At 44.6% G+C, this 21,876-nt stretch overlaps 1 protein-coding gene across 13 annotated transcripts in view; it reads right to left on the bottom strand.

Annotated features, from left to right (window-relative positions):
• The window catches only part of DOCK7 (dedicator of cytokinesis 7), a 212,440-nt gene that overhangs the window by 3,384 nt on the left and 187,180 nt on the right, over positions 1–21,876 (bottom strand). For 8 of the 13 annotated variants that reach the window (XM_053248313.1, XM_053248310.1, XM_053248309.1 and 5 more), the window contains 5 exons: positions 12,545–12,679; positions 10,435–10,524; positions 8,931–9,167; positions 3,364–3,507; positions 2,180–2,286 (listed from right to left, as the gene is read on the bottom strand). In XM_053248313.1, coding sequence (XP_053104288.1) covers positions 2,180–2,286; positions 3,364–3,507; positions 8,931–9,167; positions 10,435–10,524; positions 12,545–12,679 — 713 coding nt within the window. The remainder of the gene's footprint in view (positions 1–2,179; positions 2,287–3,363; positions 3,508–8,930; positions 9,168–10,434; positions 10,525–12,544; positions 12,680–21,876) is intronic. The other 5 variants (XM_053248308.1, XM_053248306.1, XM_053248305.1 and 2 more) reach the window with 1 other exon arrangement.

Below are 21,876 nucleotides of genomic sequence, written 5' to 3' on the forward strand. Positions count from 1 at the left end.
TGGCTGGCTATATTTGGTCCCCTCTGACATTTTGTAAGATGTAAATTAAGTAGGGTGCACAATCCAAAGCATCACAAGTGCACAGGTTTTGTGTTTTACTTTATAATGGCGGTGAAGTACTCAGTACCTGTATGCAGAATCCTCCCTGCTACTGCAAGAAAAAGGGTAAGTTGATCCACAAGTGCAAGTCCATGGATCATGGCCAATTTGTGTAGGAAGAACTGAAAACATTAGTTCTACTTAATAAATACCAAATATGCAGTGTGCCTTGGTAGTGCCTGTTCAGGAAATATGAGGCAAAATATTTCTTTTTCAATTCTGCATCTGAAGCTGGAGGAATAATATAGCCATTATGACTAGGATGAGTTCAAGCACTCCCTCCTTTCTTTCCTTCTTTTCGTTGTGCATCCAGCTTCTTGTAAGATTGCTTGTGACATCTGAACTGGAAAACCCTGGTTTGTTGTTCTGATTTGTAGGCAGCACTCAAGCCAGTTTCGACATCACAGGAAACTATGGTTTAACAAACCAAGAAGTCTCTTATAAAGCTGGGTGTACAAGGAGGGATCGCTCAGTCTTGTCACTTAGTTCTCATCCAACCAATTACTACTATGAACATTTATATACTGCTTTTCAATAGAAGTTCTCAAAGTATTTCACACAGCAGCATCCTCTCTAATAAAAGGCTTGGTGTCCGTCCGTGGACAACCAAGCGTGTGTCCGTGCCTCCCTCGGCTGTTCTAAGCATGCGCGGAGTGCATGCGCAGAACGGCCGAGTCAGAAACGGACACAGGCACCAGGCAGCCATCTTGGTTGCTTCGCCCGGCCGCGGAAAGGCCAGAAGCGGCCGCCACGAAGCCGGGGAAGAGGCGGCGGGGGAAAGGAAAGGCTGCGCTGCGCCCCCGAGGGACAACTGCTGGTGTCCTCATCCCTGGGGGGGATGGGGAAGGGAGGGGGTGCTGCGCTGCGCTCTCCCTTGCTGGGAGAGGGGAGAGCCCGGTAGAAGGAGGTCCCAGCGGCTGGAGAGGAGGACGGAGCAGGCCGCCACTCCTACCTTGCTCGCCTGCTGCTGCGCGCCCCAGGGCAGAACAGGCAGTCCCTGCCTGCGGCTTGCCTTGCCGGCGCTCGCTGCTGCCAGGCACGGGTCTGCTGCGCGCTGCTCGCGGGCTCTGGCCGGCGGCCGCCTTCCACGGACCTTCCACGTGGGTCCTCTGGGAAGGAGGACGGAGGAGCAGCCGTTGCCGCGCCCTCCCTGCCGCTGCTCCTCGCTGCTCCTGGCCTGCAGGCAGCGCCGGCTAAAGCAGGGTTGGCGGGACCAGCGGCGGCCGGCCGGAGAGCAAATCTGTAGAGGCCGCTTTTCCACAGGAGTCCCCCCGCCCAAGCGGTTTGCCTAGAGAACTCATCAGCAGGAGATCAGTGGCTCGCTGGCCCCAGAGGGCTCCCACTTCCAAAGACAAGTGCCTCTGGCAGATGGAACAAGGGAGAGGGGAGAGGGGGGGAAAAACCAAGAGAGAGGGAAGGGTAAATTAGAAAAGGGTGGAGGAAAACAAAGACAGAGAGAAAGAGAGAGAGAGACAGACAGCAAAAGACAAAACAAGGAATGAGGGAGGAGAGACAGAGAGAGGGAAAAGGAGAGCAAGAAAAGGAAGGAAAGGAAAGAAAGGAAGAGAGATGGGGGGGGGGAACCAATAGAAAGGAAGAATGCTTAAAGGGGGGGGGGAGCTAGCGCCCGTTGTTATAACGGGCTTAAAAATACTAGTAAATAATAAAGAAGATGGGTCCCTGACCCAAAGGGCTCACAATCTAAAATGAAACAAAAAGGTAGACATCAGCAACAGCCACTGGAGGGATGCTAGGGTGGGATAGGGTCTGTTGTTCTCTCCCCGCTACATAGAAGAGATTCATAACTTTAAAAGATAACTCTGCCCAGTTAGCAGGGGTTACTACAGTCTGTTGGGTTGGGTATGTGACATCTGAATTGGGCCAGAAGGATTTGCTTCCAGTTAAACATGTATAGGATGGAAATGAAAGGTGGTAAGGGACACCAAAGCAATCTGGTTCAGTTCCTTGCTTTAGAGCAAGTAATTCAAGAGTCACTTGTAGCTATGAGTATATACTTCAGAGATACATCAAAATGCAAACTAGGAAAAAATAGAGATGTTTAGTGAAAGTAATACAATACCTTTTTGTGAAGTCTTTGAAACAAAGCCGTAGTTTGTTATGGTGACGGAAGAGTTTAGGATCATTGGGTATTTCAGACAAGAAAACTTGTGCAACCTCTAGTGGCCCCTTAACAGAAGAAGAAGTTGGTGAGATTTTACACAGTGTCTGTTACTGGAGCCATTTCATGTACAGAGAAACATCCATGAAATAAAATATTTCCTTAGGCCAGTTCCCTACTAGAAGCCTTTAGAAACACAACCATAACTGGACAACTGTTGAATGGAAGGTGTAATCTGCTTCCTTATTTATTTTAAAAGAAGGATGAATCTCTCTGGATTCTCTGGCTAACATTGATAGAGCAACTATTCATTTGCTATAAGGTAAGAATGCAGGAGAAATTCATGCCCATTCCACACACGGTAAAGCAGGGTCAGCAGCCACTCAGGAGTCAGATCTTTGCTGTCCAAGCTGCTTGGACCAGACCCAGTAGATTCCCCACCCTACTGACAACATCCTATTCTTGTGAAGGACATGCTATATCCCACTGCCTCCCTCCTCTTCACCTATACATGCCCAGGTACGTTGCTGCCAAGGAGGAGTCAGAAATACTGTGGATTGTGTTCCATGTTTCCGAGAGCACAGTTACAGGTAGCTGATGTAGAGTCATCTTGGTTTTCAGGGGTACCTACAAATATACCTTAAAACAGGACTTGCCACTTTTGTTTCTGAAGGACAAGCCTGGCTTCCCCTACAGCTGTCACAATGCACTTAAATGCATTTGTTAATTATTTGAATACAGTTATCTATTTTGCATGTCCCCATGTGGCAGGATAGGTGTCACTTTCTTTTTCAAACATTACAGGTTCCAGCCAATCAGTACTATGCACACAGTGCAAACACAAAAACTGGGTTCTCATTCGGTGTGCTTCTACAGTGGACCCACTACTCAAATTATTTACATGTGTATGTACTCTGCTAGTAACTACTTTTGAAGTATTATCTTCTCTTAATTCCTTCATATGTATACAGTTATTCATATACATTATTATTAGCATTATATGCAAAGGCAATTTTAACCTTTATTAAATACACACACACACACACATACACACACAGTATTTATCTATATATATCTCCAAATCTTGAACTTCAAAATCACTGCAATCAAGAAATCAGCAGGGCATATGAGCTTTGTATACTTACCTGATTCACTGTTGTGCCTACTGAACCCTGAAGTACCATCTGGAGCATTTTGGGATCTGCTGGATCTTGATGTGTTGCAAAGGCCAATTCTTGGGTTTTTTTCTGCATATCCTCAATGGCTACTTCAATTGGTGTCAAAATTATCTAGGGAAACAAAGAGCGAGAAGTACAGAAGACAATCATGAGGGGTTTCCACTTTGTTATAGTTGCCAGCAAATTAAATATGGTCCCTTAAGTAATAAGGAGAGAAAAATTAGTGCTATGTAAACAGATAGCTGCAGGGATTTTCCAGCAGGTTTGTTTTAGGACTCCATAGTGTTTTCAAGAAGAGTCTGAACATCTTATAGAAGTCACAAATCAAACTTCTACAACAGAAAACCTGACCCTGAACTTAAATTATTTGTCAAAAATATGACAAAGCCTTCAAAGTCTATTGAGCCTGCAAAATAAACACAGTTTAGCAGGTGGGAGCCCATTTCCCCCATTAACTAACTAGAGTTTCCTAAAGTACAGTAGTCAAGCATGTAATGTTCCAATAGATTGCCCAAAATATGTGATTCCTTACCAGCGGTATGCATTTTGCTGTCTGAGGTGGGTGTGAAATTCAGACCAGTGTTGCCCCCATGCCCACCCAGCTTGCCAGCCTGCTCCCTGAGTCACAGCCTGATGCCATCTCTTTCACCTCCCTGGCCTCCTCCTTCTCCTGGGGCATATTCTGCCTGCCCACCCCATTTCACCTGCTATTGCTGTAGCGTTGCCTACCTCTTGTCACTGCTGCTCCAGCTCCAGTGGCCTGCTCTCTTGCCTGCTCAACATTCGCTGTTGCTGTCTTCCCAGCACTCCCAGCACGGCACTTGTCTGCTTAATCTCCTCTTGAAATGGAGGAGACAAAGCAGAAAAATACAGTGTTGAGCATACCCTGGGAGGAGGAGATGAATGATGGGGATGAGGAGGGAAGGGGCAGCCTTATCCTTGATATCTGGGGAGGGAGGCATAAAGTGGTGGCTCTCTTCTGTCTAGCAAGGGGAGAGCAACTGTCCCTATTCAGCCCAGCATAGTGACTCTCCCAGTGGTGGTTGCTGCTGATGTCTCCCCTATTTCCTTTTAGATTGTGAGTGCCTTTGAGATTGAGAACCATTTTCTTAATCTTTTTACTGTGTAAACCATTTTTTGAACTTTGTTGGAAAGTGGCATATAAAATATTTAATAATAATAATAATAATAATAATAATAATAATAATAATAATAATTATTATTATTATTATTATTAACAATACAAGAAGGAGCAGGAGGTGGTAGTGGTGGTTTTGGCTGATGGGCATGATTGCCAGGCAAAAGAGCTAGGAAGAGGGGTAGCAGCAATGGAGAGAAGCAGCAGCAGTGGTAGTGGACCAGCACTAGGCAGGTAGGTGATGCTTGTGGTGGGGAATAGAGCATGGCCCCTGTACTCACTGCCCTATGGCACACTTGGTGCCTGAGGCTGTTTCTAGTCTATTTGAGTCATGGGAGAGCCATCTCTGTTCCTTATATCTCAGCAGGGATGAGACACAGCAAAGACTAGGTAGGGAAGAATAGTCGCCAACCCAACACATATAGCAGCAATTTGTGAGGCAAATCATTGCCTGGAATGTGCCAATGCTAAGGATCAATTTAAGCCATAAAAGCACATGCAGCTACTTCCACTACCGTACCTGAATCATGATACCATGCCCAGAGAGAAGGGCAGACACTGTCAGGTTCTGCCCTGCTTCCAGGAACACTTTTCTTTACTCCTAGATTTGGTTGGATACTGTGCACAGGGCCTAGGGGGATTCCTGCCTTCACTCCTACCACAGCAACATAATGGTCTTTGTGAAGGATAGCTATGCTCAGTAGGGACTGGTCACAAGCACCAGTGTCAGAGCACAGTTGCTGAGCTTGGATTCTAGTGCTGACACAAGGGAAGAAGTTGTTCTCTTATGGTAATGCTTAAATTGGATTTTAGCCAATAGTGCTGAAATGTGGAGAAGCGGCACAAACCCCTTGTTTCCAACACAGTGCCAGTCTCCAGCAAGGCCTGGTCTCTTCTCACAAATGTCTGATTGCCTGCCCCCTCCCCCAACACTTTTATTAAGTTATTTATCTGAAAGATTTCCCCTCCAAAAAACAAAAATAAAACAGAAACAATATAAAAACAATCATATATTTTAAAGTAAAGTTAAAACCTTAGTGTCCAATATTTAGCTTTTAGGTGAAGTGGTATAAAATATAATAAATAAATGATTACAATCTAATAAATAATAAATGTATTTCAGCAATATGCAATATGATAATATGAATAAAATAATAAATCAATAGTCAACTTACAAAATAAAAATAACTTTCAGTCTTTCTAGTCTATTATATCTCTATTTGGTTGAGTTGATATAATGCAAAATGGCAACCATCTAAGAAAAAAATTGACCTCCACCTAATTCACAGGTCCCTAATTTGGGACCTCAGCATTCGCGGTCCCGTAAATCTGTGGTTGGATAATTGACACCCAACCTCGGCATACGTGGAGGGAAAGGGTCAACAAAAGGTTAATTTTGTGTATCTGTGGGTTCGGGATAGCCAGAAATGACCTCCGAGGAGCCATATTGTGGCTCATTTTAAAAAGAATGTGATTTTTGTGTGTGAAAATGCTGCATATGGGACTTTTGGGGGCATTGCTGAACATCTGGAGACCAGCAGAGAATGGTAGAGCACTTTCCCCCTCAGTTTTTAAGATATTTTTTCACTGTTTTTTTCTTTTTTGCTGTTTTCTGCGCCTCCAGGAACCTAACCCCCTCCCTCTAAGTCACATTGACTCAATGACCCATTATCCACAGTTCCGTTATCAACGTTTGTAATGGAGAACTGAACCACCGTCGATAATGGGGTTCACCTGTAGAGGGCTCTGTTTACACTGAAGACTATCTGCCTGGTGGAGGGGAAGGGGATCTGCCTTCACTATAGTCTTTCAGCAGTACTTGCTGAATATATGAAGTGTGCTATGGGTTACTATTTCAGTACATGACAGGTGAGCATATCATGCATATTCTTTCTTTTACCCTTCTCTCCACTCCCGCTGTTTACTTCAGGATGGAAAGCTCATCTCCAAGGACTTCTTTTTGTGCTTAGGTTGTTTTGTGCTTACAGTGAGAGAAATAAGTATTTGATCCCCTGCTGATTTTGTCCGTTTGCCCTCTGACACAGAAATGACCAGGCTATAATTGGAATGGTAGGTTTATTGTAGCTGTGAGAGACGGAATAACAACAAACAAACCCTCAAAAGTCCAGTGCCCAAAAGTCAGCGATGGATTTGCATTGTAGTGAGGGAAATAAGTATTTGATCCCCTATCAACCAGCAAGATTTCAGGCTCCCAGGTGTCTTTTCACTATATACAGGTAATGAGCTGAGATGAGGAACACCCTCTGTAAGGGAGTGCTCCTAATCCCAGCTTGTTACAGTACCTGTATAAAAGACACCTGTCCATAGAAGCAAGCAATCACTCAGCTTCCAAACTCACCACCATGCCCAAGACCAAAGAGCTGTCAAAGGATGTCAGGGACAAGGTTGTAGACCTGCACAAGGCTGGACTGGGCTACAAGACTATCGCCAAGCAGCTTGGTGAGAAGGTGACTACAGTTGGCATGATAACTCGCAAATGGAAGAAACACAAAACAACTGTCAATCTCCCTCGGTCTGGGGCTCCATGCAAGATCTCACCTCGTGGAGTTGCAATGATCATGAGAACGGTGACAAAGCAGCCCAGAACTACACGGGGGGAACTTGTCAATGATCTCACGGCAGCTAGAACCATAGTCACCAAGAAAACAATTGGTAACACACTACGCCGTGAAGGACTGAAATCTTGCAGTGCCTGCAAGGTCCCCCCGCTCAAGGCAGCACATGTACAGGCCCGTCTGCAGTTTGCCAATGCACATCTGAATGATCCAGAGGAGAACTGGGCGAAAGTGTTGTGGTCAGATGAGACCAAAATCGAGCTCTTTGGCGTCAACTCAACTCGCCGTGTGTGGAGGAGGAGGAATGCTGCCTATGAGCCCAAGAACACCATCCCCACCGTCAAACATGGAGGTGGACACATTATGCTTTGGGGGTGTTTTTCTGCTAAGGGGACAGGACACCTTCACTGCATCGAAGGGACGATGGACGGGACCATGTACCGTCAGATCTTGGGTGAGCACCTCCTTCTCTCAGCCAGGGCATTGAGAATGGGTCGTGGATGGGTATTCCAGCATGACAGTGACCCAAAACACACAGCCAAGGCAACAAAGGAGTGGCTCAAGAAGAAGCACATGAAGGTCCTGGAGTGGCCCAGCCAGTCTCCAGACCTTAATCCCATAGAAAATCTGTGGAGGGAGCTGAAGGTTTGGGCTGCCAAACATCAGCCTTGAAACCTTTATGACTTGGAGAGGATCTGCAAAGAGGAGTGGGACAACATTCCTCCTGGGTTGTGTGCAAACCTGGTGGCCAACTACAAGAAACGTTTGACCTCTGTGATTGCCAACAAGGGTTTTGCCACCAAGTACTAAGACATCTTTTGTGAAGGGATCGAATACTTATTTCCCTCACTACAATGCAAATCCATCGCTGACTTTTGGGCACTGGGCTTTTGAGGGTTTGTTTGTTGTTATACCGTCTCTCACAGCTACAATAAACCTACCATTCCAATTATAGCCTGGTTATTTCTGTGTCAGGGGGCAAACGGACAAAATCAGCAGGGGATCAAATACTTATTTCCCTCACTGTATGTTGTAAATTGCCATATATAAATGTAATAACAACTGACAATGTTAATGAATTTGACCACAGAAACAAAAGCTTCTCCTTTAAATTTCTAACCTGGCATACTCCAAACACATATATTAACACAATAATTTCCCCCCTATATATATAAAAGGCTAAGGACAAACGTGGCAAGCTCCACCCACACAGTGCGTTACCAACTTGAAGCCCAGTTAGCAGGCACAATGCTTAACCAATCGGCAGGTGGCAGAGAGGGAAGACTGAAGTGGGGATGGTGGTGGCAGAGGTGGCGGGGCAGGGCGCTGGCAGTGGAGACCAAAGTGGAGAAGGCGGCAAAAGCTCCTTCCATGGGCCTGCCTGCCGCCCAAATGACAGGTCAGGTCATTTTTGGCCTATCGATGGAGAGAGCTGGGCAGGCTGAGCAGGAGGCCACTTGTCTAGCTCCTCAAGAAGAAGATGCCACCAACAGTCTTGCATGTGTGCTGAGGGGGGAATGTGTGCAGGGGGGAATGGAGGAGGCAGGGGTAGAATGAAAAGGGGTGGGTGTGCCAAGATGCGATGGGGAGCGTACCAACAGGGACCTGGGGAGGGAGGAGGAGGAAAAGGGAGTGGATCAAGTCAGCGGAGGACAGAGAAAAAGAAGGGAGGGGAAGAGAGAAAGAAAGAAGGGATAGGAAGGAGAGCAATAAAGTACTAGCCCACAGATGCTCTGCGTGGGTTAAGCTAGTATTCATTAGTTAGCTCCACTCAGCATTTTCCTTTCAAATTTGCAGTATTACAATTGCATGGGGCTCACCTCCTCTTTGTGGATGACGTTTATCCTGGTTTTAATGTAAGGGAAAGCATGTGATGTTGTTAAGATGGTCTTCCTCTTGAACTGCTCATGCAGCTCACCATGAGCTCTGCCATCCAAGGTGAAAGGTGTACAGTACATGAAGCGCCGCAAGTTGTAGTTCTTGTCAAAATAGGTGATTCTGTCCTTCATTTCATATGTGTCAAAATAAGGCTCCACATAGGTTATTTGTATATAGGCCTGTAGGTAGAAAAGCAGACTAATAAGAATATGCCATGTAACACTAGCCAACCACCCAACAACCGCTCATGGGCCTCACACACTCTTCTTGTTGCTCCTGCAGCAGAATTAAAAGCTTTGCAAGTGAAATAGTGGGGAGTGTTCTCTCATCAGTGATGATCATGATCTTTATGGAGGGAAGGGACAAAATGAGGACTGTATAGAGTGATGGTGGGTATGGGAAGCTTGTGGAAGAAAAGAAAGCAGGAAGGCTAGATGAGCAGCAGTAGGATATGTGAGAAGGGATGGATCTAAGTTATTAATTGCCTCCAGTCCTGAGGCACAGGTTTTCTTCAGGGCTGCCTCTAACCATTAAAAGGTAACACTGACAATTTCTAACTCTTCTAGGAGCCTGCTACACATTACACTCATCACATGAGAGATTTACCTATTGAGAATTCTGAAGGCTCCTCGATTAGTAGACAGAGAAAACGGGAAGGGACAGAAATTACACATGCAACAAGGAGAAGCCATTGCCCGCTTCCCCCTGCTTATATCTGTTTTTGATGGCTAGCTTTTCCTGTTCCTCTGTCTCCCAACATTTATGGAAATTAGCTAAACAAAGGAAGGAAAAGAGTCTGTGTGACTTCGATTCCCTCTAGTTTTCTCTGCCTGTTAGTGGAGGAATCTACAGAATACAGGTAAAGTTCTCACATAGTGGAGTTGATTTGATGTGGTGTGTTTAATGTGTGGTCAGGTTATGTGTGGTTCATTATGTCAATGAACATTTAGATACATGGCATTTCCATTTCACCACCACTCCGGCAATATTTAGGATCTTAACCTGATACAAAGGATTTTACTGCAAGTTAAAACATATCCATTTATATTTTCCTTATTATGCTATAATTTTCACATACTGTACTGTAGAGACAGTTTTACAATATTAGATTGCTGGGTGGGGACAGCTCAGGGATGCCTACAGTCCTGTCCTACTCTTGCTGAGGGGAATAATTTAAGAAGTGGTACAATATCAGATTAATCTCTGAACCAGGGCTGTCCAGAATCTCTAACTTGATTGAAAGAGGAATGGAGGGGTAACAGCTTCAGGAAGATCCTGGGAAAGGATGACCATGGTATGGCACCAGTTCAAATATTCATTTATTCCCAGGTAGAGGTCATATCTGAGCCAGGTACTAGGAGACTTGAATATCACTTAAAGGTATGTTCATCCAAACAGGTTTAGGACACAGTTTCAACCTGTTAGGGTTTTTTCTTAGTTTCTTACCTTGTTGGCATCTAATTTACATTTGTCGACAGGGTTAGAGTCCTTAATAACCTCCACAACATCTTCACCAAACCTTTCTCCATAAAATCCCTGAAAATGAGTACAATATAAAGAGGAATCAGAAGACAACATTTTAAATGAAGAGTTGGCACCAGACATTGAGTGAAATCACATATGCTTCAAAAAAGCTGTAACTCTGACCATAATATGAGCTAGGCCAGAAAAGGGTACTTTGCCTGCCCCACACGATAAAGAAATGTGTGTGCCAAGAGCACACTTCTCCCCCCTCCCCAAATCAGTGCATGACTCCTTAATTGTGTGAGGGTGCCCTGCTACATGCACTCCAAATACTACTTTAGAGTAGAATTTGAGTGTAGAAGGATCGTTTGAATTAACCACCCCCAAGCAATTAGAAAATGTTGCGCTGGGAAGCGATGACATGTGCGCTCACATCTTTATGATGTGGGGCAGACTAGTTGGGTGAAGTATTGTCCAAACCTGTAATTTGTGAAACGAAGAACCAATTATCTGGAGAAACAGCTTCAAAAGAGAAAGATACTGAGGAAACAATCCTACATCAATCCTACATGTGTTTCAATTATATAGGTATTTTGTAAATGGAGGAAGAAACCCTAACCTACCACACTCCCTATATGCTAGGGAACAAATAGAAATCTGGATGAAGCAGAACAGCATCTAAGTACCCATCCACCACATACTTAATATGCAGATTAGGGGCAGAGTGAATTGTGACAACCCTATCATGTAATCCACTCTTAGTATCTTGACTAAGAGAGAGAAACCAGCACATGGTCACTCAGTAAGATTCACAACTGAGTACAGATATTAACTCAAGTCTACCATGTTCTAGTACAATACTCTATTTAAACTATACTGGATTTCAAAGTAAAATCTTTTACATTATTTACACACACACATACACACGACAGATTTCATGTGCTTTCTGAACAACTTACTTGCCTGGTAAATGCACCACTTCAGCCATCTAAGATCACAAATCTCATTTCTAAATGTAACCCAGTGTAATTTTCTTGCTGAAAATATCAATTTGAGACCAACCTGGCAGCCACACAAGATTATAGAAGACATCTTGTCAAAACCAACTAATATCTCATTTACTCAACCTCAGACTCCAGAAGGGAAAAAAATCAATACAGTGCTGGAGTATAAAAATGAAAGAGGAAGGGTGCAGGGTTCCCAAGATGAAAAAGGAAGAAAAAGCAGCAAAATGTTGACAAAACCTGATTTGAGAATCATTTCAACTGAAGGGTCCCAGGCTGCCGATCACACATAACCCTACTTCTACCTGATTGGCAGATTACTGGAAAAGAGGGTGTCATTCAGGTGGAAAAGACCCACATAGGTTGACCCAGCTGCCTATTTATTTATTTATTTATTTATAATATTTATATCCTGACCCTCCACTACACTACTGCTCGGGGTGGCTCACAGCATTAATAAAAATAGATACAATGTAAAATAAAAGATTAATAAAGTTAAACAAGTTAAAAGACCCCATTTAAAATTACATTTTTAAAAGAAGTTTCAAATTAAAAGTTATTAATAAAAAGCTAAAAACTGAGGACTATAAAAACTAAAGAACCTACCAAATATCAGCAGCAGATAAAACATTAGAAAGCCTCTTTAAAAAGATGAGTCCCACCTGGCTTGGTCTGCATGTATGAAAACAGGCCCACAGAAGAAACAACTCAGTGAGTGTGTCAAGGAGGCCTATGGCACATGCAGTCTCATGAATAAAATCACATTGGTGCACCATTTTGTCATAATCACTTCTTTTATGTCAACAACTACACACACAATTCTATTGTTTTCATCATGAAGCTAAGCTGAGTTTTTGTGACTGTCAATCCACCCCCCCAATTTCACCCCCAATGGTTGCTGAGCGTACCCACAAGCCATAGCTCAGAGCCCTTGACACACAGAAGTTGTGCCATCCCTGGACATATCTGACCAAGCTCAGGAAATCTCTCTGACCCGACTGAACTAAGCAAAGGAAGAGTCTTTTATATACTCGTTGTAGTCTATGCAACTGTAGGCTGAACCTTTAGGTTTACTGTGGCAATTTTACCTCTAGACGATGAGAAATTTCAGCCAGTTTTGTTATTGCGGGTTCCTTGTAAACAAACTCTTGTTCATCCAAATCTCCAAATTTAGTCCCATAAAATCCAACACGGAAGTACGTACCAAACATCCGCTTACCATCCTAAGTGCAGAAAGACAAAGGACATCTCAGTACAAAGAATTGCAATGATTCCCGCCCCCTTTCAAAAACACATCATGCAAAAATAAACAAATCAATCAGAAGAACTAAAGATAATAAAAAGAAGTTACAAGGCGGGGGGGGGGGGGAGAAGAAAAAAACCCCTCAAAATTAAACCATACATTTATGAGATTATGGCAAAACTAGCCTCAGTCATGCAATGGGTGAGAACTCAGCCATTTAGCTTTGCATAAGAAAAGGGGACAACTCTTGCTAGCCTGATTTAAGAATATAGTGCTGGCAATAGCTGAGTAGTTGTCCTTACAAAAACAAATGTTTCCGTAGATCATTTATTTCAGTGGAATGTCACAGATTTAATCGTACCTACGTTGGTGTGGTTCTGGATATGGACTAACATTCCCAATAGAAGTTTGGTCCAAGGATAGCAGAGGCTCTTTTTAGGGCCAGAAGTTTATTTGCATGCTACTAAGTGGCAAGACTGTGACCTAAGAAGTTGTATGGACTATGTCATCACTACAGAAGAATGTGAAGTGTGTGGAATCATTATTGTTTTATTACTTCTTTTTTGCATCTCCTCAACAGAGATAATGGCTAAAGTCTGGATTCAAATGCTAAAGGAAAAGACTTGGTTGACAGAGAGGTATTTCACACGACCGGGTGGGTGGGGAAGTCTGGTTAAATTCACCAGACAAGTGATCACATGTTTCTGGGAGAATGGACCACACTCCCAGACAACATGTGCGATGTGGCACAGCGCAAGCTGCAGAGGCCAGGATGATGTGCCTCCAGATATACCACAATGCACAGTGCGAGATGCATGGTACATTGGGGTATTCCCCCAAGAGACAGGCACTCGGGTGCCCGTCTCTGTATCCACTGGGGCTGAATCAACACACGATCCCAGATCCCAGTTAAGGGCTTATTCGAGCCCTTAATCGACTAAGAGCTGGGTTTAAAAGTAGGGCTAGGCAGTGCTGCTCTGCCAAGACTGGACCCGATCCTGGCAGTTCTAACGCATAGCCTAACCCAGGCTGGGCTTCCCTAAGCTGGGTTAGGTTGCATGTGAGAACAGCCTCAGAAAGATTGCTTAGTGGGGCAACAGAAGATTCATAGTGCTTAAAGCATCACCTCATCCTCTCTCGGCTTGTCATCTGTGGAAACTCCATAGTCATCTGAATTATTTTGTTCTCTAGTATATGTGAAATGAGGTGAGATAGTGACTGAAGCTGCATTGCCACTAAACCTTATTTTAGCCACAGGACAATCCCTGAGATCATCTTGTGTATGCAGCCATACAATATGTAAGCCACTGGGATCCTTTGTTTTTCCAAGGGTAAGATTTGTAAACCAATGCAGGAAGGGAGATTTGGTATCACACAATTTCCCATGCAATTCCATAGATTTTTCCAAGGAGGCAGGAATTTTTGCATGCCACTCCATTCTTTCTGTTATGGAAGCCACATATACGCTTGCATCTTTGCATGGATATGGGAGTTGAGGTGTAGAGTGACACATCAACTCTCCACCAACTTTTGTCTCTAGAGCAGAATCTGACTTCACAGTGCTACAAATCAATCAAAAAGCTTTTCGTATTTACCCAAATAGAAGATGGCTGAATTTAAGAGACCTCCTTTAAAAATGTAGGTTAAATACTTGTAGATACCCAAAATTAACAGGACTCTGAATTTAAGAACCCCCCCTTTACAAAATCATAGTCTTGGATTTGGGTAAATATAGTAGTTTGGGGGATGATACATAATCCTAAACTGCCTTCTGGTAAATAAAATATAGTCATCCTCACGATCTCTTACCTCGGTGGAGGGGAGTGAGGGCGGGGAGGCAGGCTCCTACCTGCCTCCCCATAGATGACTAACTACAGAATAAAACATTGCCGATTGCATGCCCACACACGCAGTGGAGGGGAAGAGGGAAATCTGGGTCCTCCGTGGACCGAGAATGCAGCATGCATGGAGTGGAGTGGCTGCTTTTAGCATTGCAGCTGCTCTGCACAGCCGCTCTTCCCCTCCCCAGCTTGCTGCTGAAAATGGTGGTGGAGCCCAGGAACTTGGGGACGATCATCTACGCTACTGCCTACCAAGGTAAAAAGAAAAACAGGTTGCTCACTTGTAACTATTGATTTGGAAGTGATCCGTTGCAGTCATGAGAGTGGGTTCTGTGCCTGTGCAGGACCATTTGGGCAGAATTGACTAGCTTCTCGAAGTGCTTAGCTCTGCCCCCTGCACGAGGTGCACTTCTTTGGTTTGGGTGGGCTAGCGTTTATCTCCTCAGTTTCTGAAGGACTGACATTAGGATGAAATCTTCATATGGAAACAGACCACAGTACAACAAAATAAGTCACTTGAAGTATTCTTGTAGACATACTTTTTGGCACTTCGCATACTCAGTGGGGCTGGCAGGAGGGTCTTATGACTGCAATGGATCACTTCCAGATCAATAGTTACAGGTGAGCAACCTGTTTATCTGATCAACTGCATTCATAAGAGTGGGTGACTAGAGAGCTGTCAGTCTGGAGGTGGGTGTAGTATGTTAAGGTAAGACCCTTTTCAGCACACCCCTCCCAAGGTTTGCCTGAGCTGCAGAGAAAAGGTCCAGTGTGTAATGCTTGACAAAGGTATGCTCAGAGGACCAGCTTGCTACTGTGCAGATGTCTCTGAGCTTAATGCCAGCCATATAAGAACATAAGAACAGCTCTGCTGGATCAGGCCCAAGGCGTCCAGCATCCTGTTTCGCAAAGTGGCCCACCAGATGCCGCTGGAAGCCACAGGCAGGAGTTGAGGGTATGCCATCTCTCCTGCTGTTACTCCCCCGCAACTGGTACTCAGAGGCATCCTGCCTTTGAGGCTGGAAGTGGCCTATAGCTCTCCGACTAGTTGCCGTTGATAGACCTCTCCTCCACAAAGTTATGGGCAGCAGAAGTAGCGTAAGCCCTGGTAGAGTGAGCCCGTATGGTCTTTGGGGTCTCTACTTTCTGGAGCTTGTATGCCAGAAAAATAGACTCCACAATCCAGTGTGACACAATCCAGTCTTTGCCTAGAAATTTGACAACCTTTCATCTTGCCCTTGTAGCTGACAAAAAGGTGTTTTGTCTTCCTATAAGGCTTGGTCAACTGCAAGTAGAAGAGGAGTGCACACCTTACGTCCAAGGAATGCAGCGAACGCTCGAGCGCTGTCATGGGATTCCTGAAGAAGGGAGGTAAGACGATGTTGATATGAAAGTCTGTAACCACGTTAGGCCTAAACTTAGGATCCAGGTGAAGCACTACCTTGTCCTCATGAAATTTAGTATAGGGGACATCAATGCAAAGGGCATTTAGTTTGCTGACCTGCCAAGCTGAAGTTATGGCCAACAGAAAGGCCATCTTCAGTGGCACAAGTTTAGGAAGGGCTGTTGCCATGGGCTCAAAAGGAGGCTCCGTTAGAGCAGACAGAACAAGGGACAGGCTCCATTGTTCAGTAGGCTGTCGATGCAGGTAGAGGTTGTTCAGACCGTTCAGGAATCTTTGATAGAATCGCTGGCCAGCTTCTGCTGCTTAAGGTTCGTGAGATATAGCTGGACTTGTTGAGAAGTAGCAGAATGAGGCAGAGAGCTGTGCCTCTGTGCATATACCCTAAATCGCTTCCACTTGCTGTTGTAGTTGACGCGAGTAGATTTCTTCCTGTCGTTGAGGAGGATGTCATTCAAAAGCCTATCGTCCAGGTGCTCAAGTTGAGGATTTTTAGGTTGGGATGGTGGAGCCTTCAACCCTCCAGTACCAGGAGATCATCGCACTGAAGCAGATGCATGTGTCGACCTTTTGACAATCTGAGTGCCTGTTGAAACCATGGCTGCAGCGGCCACCATAGAGCAATCAATATACAACCTGCAGACTCCTGCAGGATTTTCGCCAGAACGCTGTTCAACAGAGATTAAGGAGGAAAAATGTATAGTAACTTTCAACCCCAGCTGAATTGGAAGGCATCCCTGCTGGAGTTGCAGCCAATTCCAGCCCTTGAGTAATTCTGGGGGCACTTCTTGTTCATGGGTGTTGCAAACAAGCTGATTTCTGGGATCCCCCAAGTCCTGAACAGTGGCAGGAGGTATTGCAGATTGATTTCCCATTCGTGGTGTTGTAGAAAAAATTGATGGTGGTGACTCCTGGATGAGGGAATTTGGTAGACTGATCATGCAATCAAAGATGTTGTTTGCCCGAGTCAGTAGTCTTCAAGTGGGTGCCTTGCGAAGCTCTAGATTTCTGGTTAAAGGGCTTCCTATTGAAGTGTTGATATTGTTTATGGAAGTCTCTCCTGTCTGTCTGCTTGTAGGAGTACTGTCTCCTACCTTACTGGCAGTATTTAGAATTATAAGTCTGGGAAGGAGTTAAAGAAGTTTCAGTGGTAAACTTTGACTTTTTGATGGACTCCATGGTGGAGTCTGTGCTTTTACAGAAGAGACCCTTCCCGTCAAAGGGAAAGTTTTCCACACAATCTTTCATATCCGGTTGAAGCGCAGTGGAGCAAAGCCAAGTGTGCCTTTGTAAAGAGACGGCAGTTGCCAAAATCAGAGATTCGGTTTCTGCTAGGTGCTTGGCATTATTCAATTGCAGGCTAGTTAGGAGGGTAATTTTAGAGTGGATATCATTGAACTTGGTCAGAAATTCCTCCAAAGAGGTCAGCCTGCTCTTGAAAAAACTCATCCCAGAAGGTGTGAGCATATTTTGCGGCAGTATAATTTGCAATCTTTACTGCCAGGCAGGAGGCAGAGTAAGTCTTTTGGCCCAGGACATCCAACTTTCGTCCTTCTTTGTCCCGTGGAATGGTATGGTCTCCTGCCAGTTTTAGAAGACAAGGTGCAATCCACAACGTCAGAGTTGGGAGGGGGATGTTTCAATAGAAAGTCATTTTCTTCTTCTTGAATTCAATATAAATTCTCAAAGCGCTTGGAGGTGGGAACAGAGGTTCGGAGAGTTTCTCACGCCGACTTAGCAGCCTTGGAGATCATGGGCAGCACAGGGAGGTGCACTGGTTGGGTGGTAGCCACCAAGTTAAAGATCTTATACACAGGATCTTCCACATCTTGAGCCTGTTTCTTTAACTTTAATCCAAGCGTGGAAGCCATCTCAGAGATCTGCTGGTGATAGGAATGCATCTTCTCATTAGGATGCACGTCACTTGGCACTACTTTGAGTGGGGCATCGTCTGGGTGTTCTGAGGAACCCAAGGTAGTAGAAGACAAATCCAAATCATAGTCATCAGTTAAAATTACGGTAAAATTACGGTATGTGACCCCAAAGGAGAAGACCCCTTCTTCTTAGGGACCATCTGAGTAGTAGATGAGGTCATGTCAAGGACCACCATTGGTGGGTTGGAGCTTTTGAGGATGAGGCTTAGGTACCTCCACAGTCTGTGTGGACATGCAAGCAAGCTGAATTGGGCGCTTGGGTATTGAAGCATCATCTATTCTTGGAGGCATAACTTAGGTTGACATCGAGACCCCAGCAGTGACTGGAGTAGGCAATGGAGTGATCTGGGTCGATATCAAAACCATAACAGCAGTCGAAGTCAGTAATTCTGGTGGAGGTGTCACTTGGGTGGCTAAAGGCACCATCAAAGCTGACAACTGGTGACATGCCTTCCAGAGTTTATACTCTTGGTAATCCAATGGAAGTCCTGGAGAGCACAGCTGCATTTGAAAAGCATCTATCCAACCTCCTCCCCGCACCAAGCCCTGTGTGGCAGCATAGTCCCTTGGGGCTTTCCATGGATGTGGGCTGGAGGTCTGCATCGATTGGAAAGCCTGGAAAGTCGACAGTGTGGAATGAGTGGAGAAATGAGCCTGAAAAGGTGAAGTTCCTGGAGTTTTTGGTATTGGGGAATGCCACTTCCTCCTCAATGGCATCGAGACTGTGGCTTAGGAACCCATAAAGGACGATGCCGATGGAGTGCTTTCCATGGAATCCAGCATATTCAAAAGACAATAAGCATCACCCGGCCCCAAATTAGCTTCAAGATTGTCATCCTCTGCATCGATATCGAAAGAGACGGGAGAAGACAAAGTACAAACAGTGTGCTGCGCACAGAGAATGGCTGGAGACAGAGATTGCATTGGTGTCATAGTGGGCAAAAGGGAACACTCACTATGTCTAGCAGTTGATACCATGGCCGGTACTGATTTCAGTGTCACTGTCGACATTGAAGAAGAGTACCAAGTCGACTGCACAGAAAAACCAAGCTCCACAATCTCCGGAGTCAGTGGACGAGATCGAGGAGTCACTGGCGCCTACTGGAGAGTCATCATAGAATGCGTAGCCCACGAAGCGGCATGAGTCTCCTCGTATCCAGTCCTGATACTCTTCTCCCAATGTTTCTTGGGAGAGGGCTCCTCTTTGGCACTGGATCCCTGATGTTAAGATTTGTGTTGTTTAAGATGGGTCGAGTCAGAGAGAGGCATAGGCATCTTAAATGTGCCCATGGTAGATGCCGAGGCCATTCATGTTGAGGTTTTAGACTGTGTTTTGGCAGACCCCGACACCGACTTCCATACTGAGCCCGATGTTGACCTCGATGCCATACTGGATGTCGAAGGCACAGGGGAGTCAGCCTGAGACCCGGGCATTTGAATGCTGGGGTGCAGCATAAGCACCCGTCATAAAGTGTGTCCCGCAGACAGGGGACTCTATTTTTCCTGGTTTGGTGAAAGTAAGACAGATCTTACAAGTAGAGGTGTTGGGCTCCCCCCCCCCCCAAGTTGGCAAAGTTTGTGATCGTCCACTGAGGGGAGTTTGGCACTGCAGCGGAGACAATGTTTAAAGATATTTTTCTTATTCATAGTGGGTAAATTAAATAACAAGGATACTCAAGTAGCGTAGCAGAGAATCTGTCCCGAGTCTAAACCGAATTAAGCCGTCCAACAATCCTAAGTCATTATCAAGAAAACCATCCATTCATTCAGAATAAAACTTAAAATGTCGAGAGAGAGAGAGAGAGAGAGAATAGTCTGGTTTGGTCCAAGTCAGAGAATAAAGTAAAACTAAACTTTCTTTCTTTTTAATTTCTATCTTTGTTTCCACAGAAACTGTTCCAATCTGAAGAGCTCACTGTCCGAGGATAGGAGAGCTGGTCTTGTGGTAGCAAGCATGACTGTCCCCCAGGGGTGTATCTAGGGTAGGGCAGGCAGGGCACGTGCCCCGGGCGCCATTTTGTAAAAATTAAAAAAAAATTAAAAATGGCTGCCGAAAACAAAATGGCCACTGTGCATGCTCAAATGGCCTCTGTGAGGCCCTAGGTCATGCCAGGCCTTGCAGAGGCCATTTGAGCATGCGCAGTGGCCATTTTGTTTTCAGTAGCTATTTTTTTAAAAAGAAAGATTATTTTTAAAAATGGCCACTGCACATGCTCAAATGGAACCTGCGAGGCCCTAGAGGCCAACTGGGTCAGTGGGAACCTTTGCAAAAAAAACCACACCCTAGCCTTTAGGAAGCCCCCCAAAGGGGCTACAGGTAAAAATAAAATAAAAAATAATAATATAAGACACTGTACACATATTCAGATTGGCACTATGTACAGAGAATCAGGGCTTGTGGATACTGAGCTGACGCTTATGAGCTAGGATTGTATTCATTTGCTATTAATTTGTTTCTTGTGATAAGTGAGTTAAATGTGAAGTCTTAATAATATGGCTATTAATGCTGCATTTGTCTTTGAATCAGTGTGAAATCCTTAATATTAAGGCCCACTGGGAGTTTCTTGCTCTCTTTCTCTCATTTTAACTGTCTTTCTGAAAGACTAGAATATATTCCAAGCAGTGACACAGTTTACTCTGCATATCCTTTAATTATTTTCAGAGTATCTGGGGAAAGTCAAATTTTAAAACTTATGAAATAGTGATGCTACAATGCATAGTAGGGAATTAGACAGGCACTTCTGTTTAGTTTTCCAAGTACACCTCCAAATAGTATTTGGGTATTTCATGAGCCCCAGTGTACTGAAATTTGTAGTTTTCAAGCATTTTTTTGTCTGGCTAAGTCCACTGCTAAATAGTTTTTGAAATATTAAAAGATTAACGAGCCTGACTTGTATTTTTCAGCGGATATTATGGTAAAGTTATCTGAAAGATGGGTGTCAGATGTTTGGACAGGGGGTCGCAATTTCAGAGTTTGCCCTAGGCAGTATTTTCCCTAGATACGCCTCTGCTGTCCCCTTAGCTAAGCAGGGTCCACCCTGGTTGAATATGAATGGGAGACTAGAAGTATGAGCAATGTAAGATATTCCCCTCAGGGGATGGAGCCGCTCTGGGAAGAGCAGAAGGTTTCAAGTTCCCTCCCTGGCTTCTTCAAGTTAAGGCTGAGAGAGATTTCTGCCTGCAACCTTGCAGAAGCCGCTGCCAGTCTGTGAAGACAATACTGAGCTAGATAGACCAATGGTCTGACTCAGCTTCCTATGTTCCTATGAGGTGCTGACACAATGGTGGTCAGAAAGGAACTGAGGAGAGAAACACTAGCTTGCCCAAACCAATAAAGTGCACCACGTGCAGGGGTGGGGCTAAGTGCTTCGAGGAGATAGTCAATTCTGCCCAAATGGTCCTACGTAGGTGCAGAACCTACTCTTATGAGTACAACAGATCACGATCCAGATCCATAGGTTCAGTTTACCATGGTAAAACCCTGGGTAGAAATGGGCTTGTTAGAACTACCATCCATGCAAACAACCCATGTTTGTTTTACCTGAGTAAAATCCTGGATAGAACAACTTGGCTACACAGGTCTGGAGCAGCTGGGAGCGGAGGGGTCTCAATGCTCCAGGAAACACAAGGTCTGGGTAACCCAGACAGCTTGTGTCGTGTGAATAGCCTCAATGGTTTCGTTATTAGAATCTAAGCAGTTGCTTTGATTTGGGGCACGGTTGAACTGTACCCACTTAACACACTTACACTTTGTGTCAGAAACACTGGAAAGCATACTCATTTGTAGAAGACAAAATGAAAGATAAAGAGCAGCAAACTGGATAATGAAAGCCACCAAATCAATTACTTGCTATCAAAAAACTGAAAACACAAACAAAATAATTCACACTGCATGCACATATCAAAATGTAGTTTAGGAAAGGACTCCAAATGTTCACCTTTACTCTCATGGCACAGTTATGCTGCAGCACTCAGTGCATCACAATTCTCCTTTTTATTT

This window comes from Hemicordylus capensis, chromosome 4 (assembly GCF_027244095.1).
Source record: "Hemicordylus capensis ecotype Gifberg chromosome 4, rHemCap1.1.pri, whole genome shotgun sequence".
NCBI classification, from domain to species: domain Eukaryota; kingdom Metazoa; phylum Chordata; class Lepidosauria; order Squamata; family Cordylidae; genus Hemicordylus; species Hemicordylus capensis.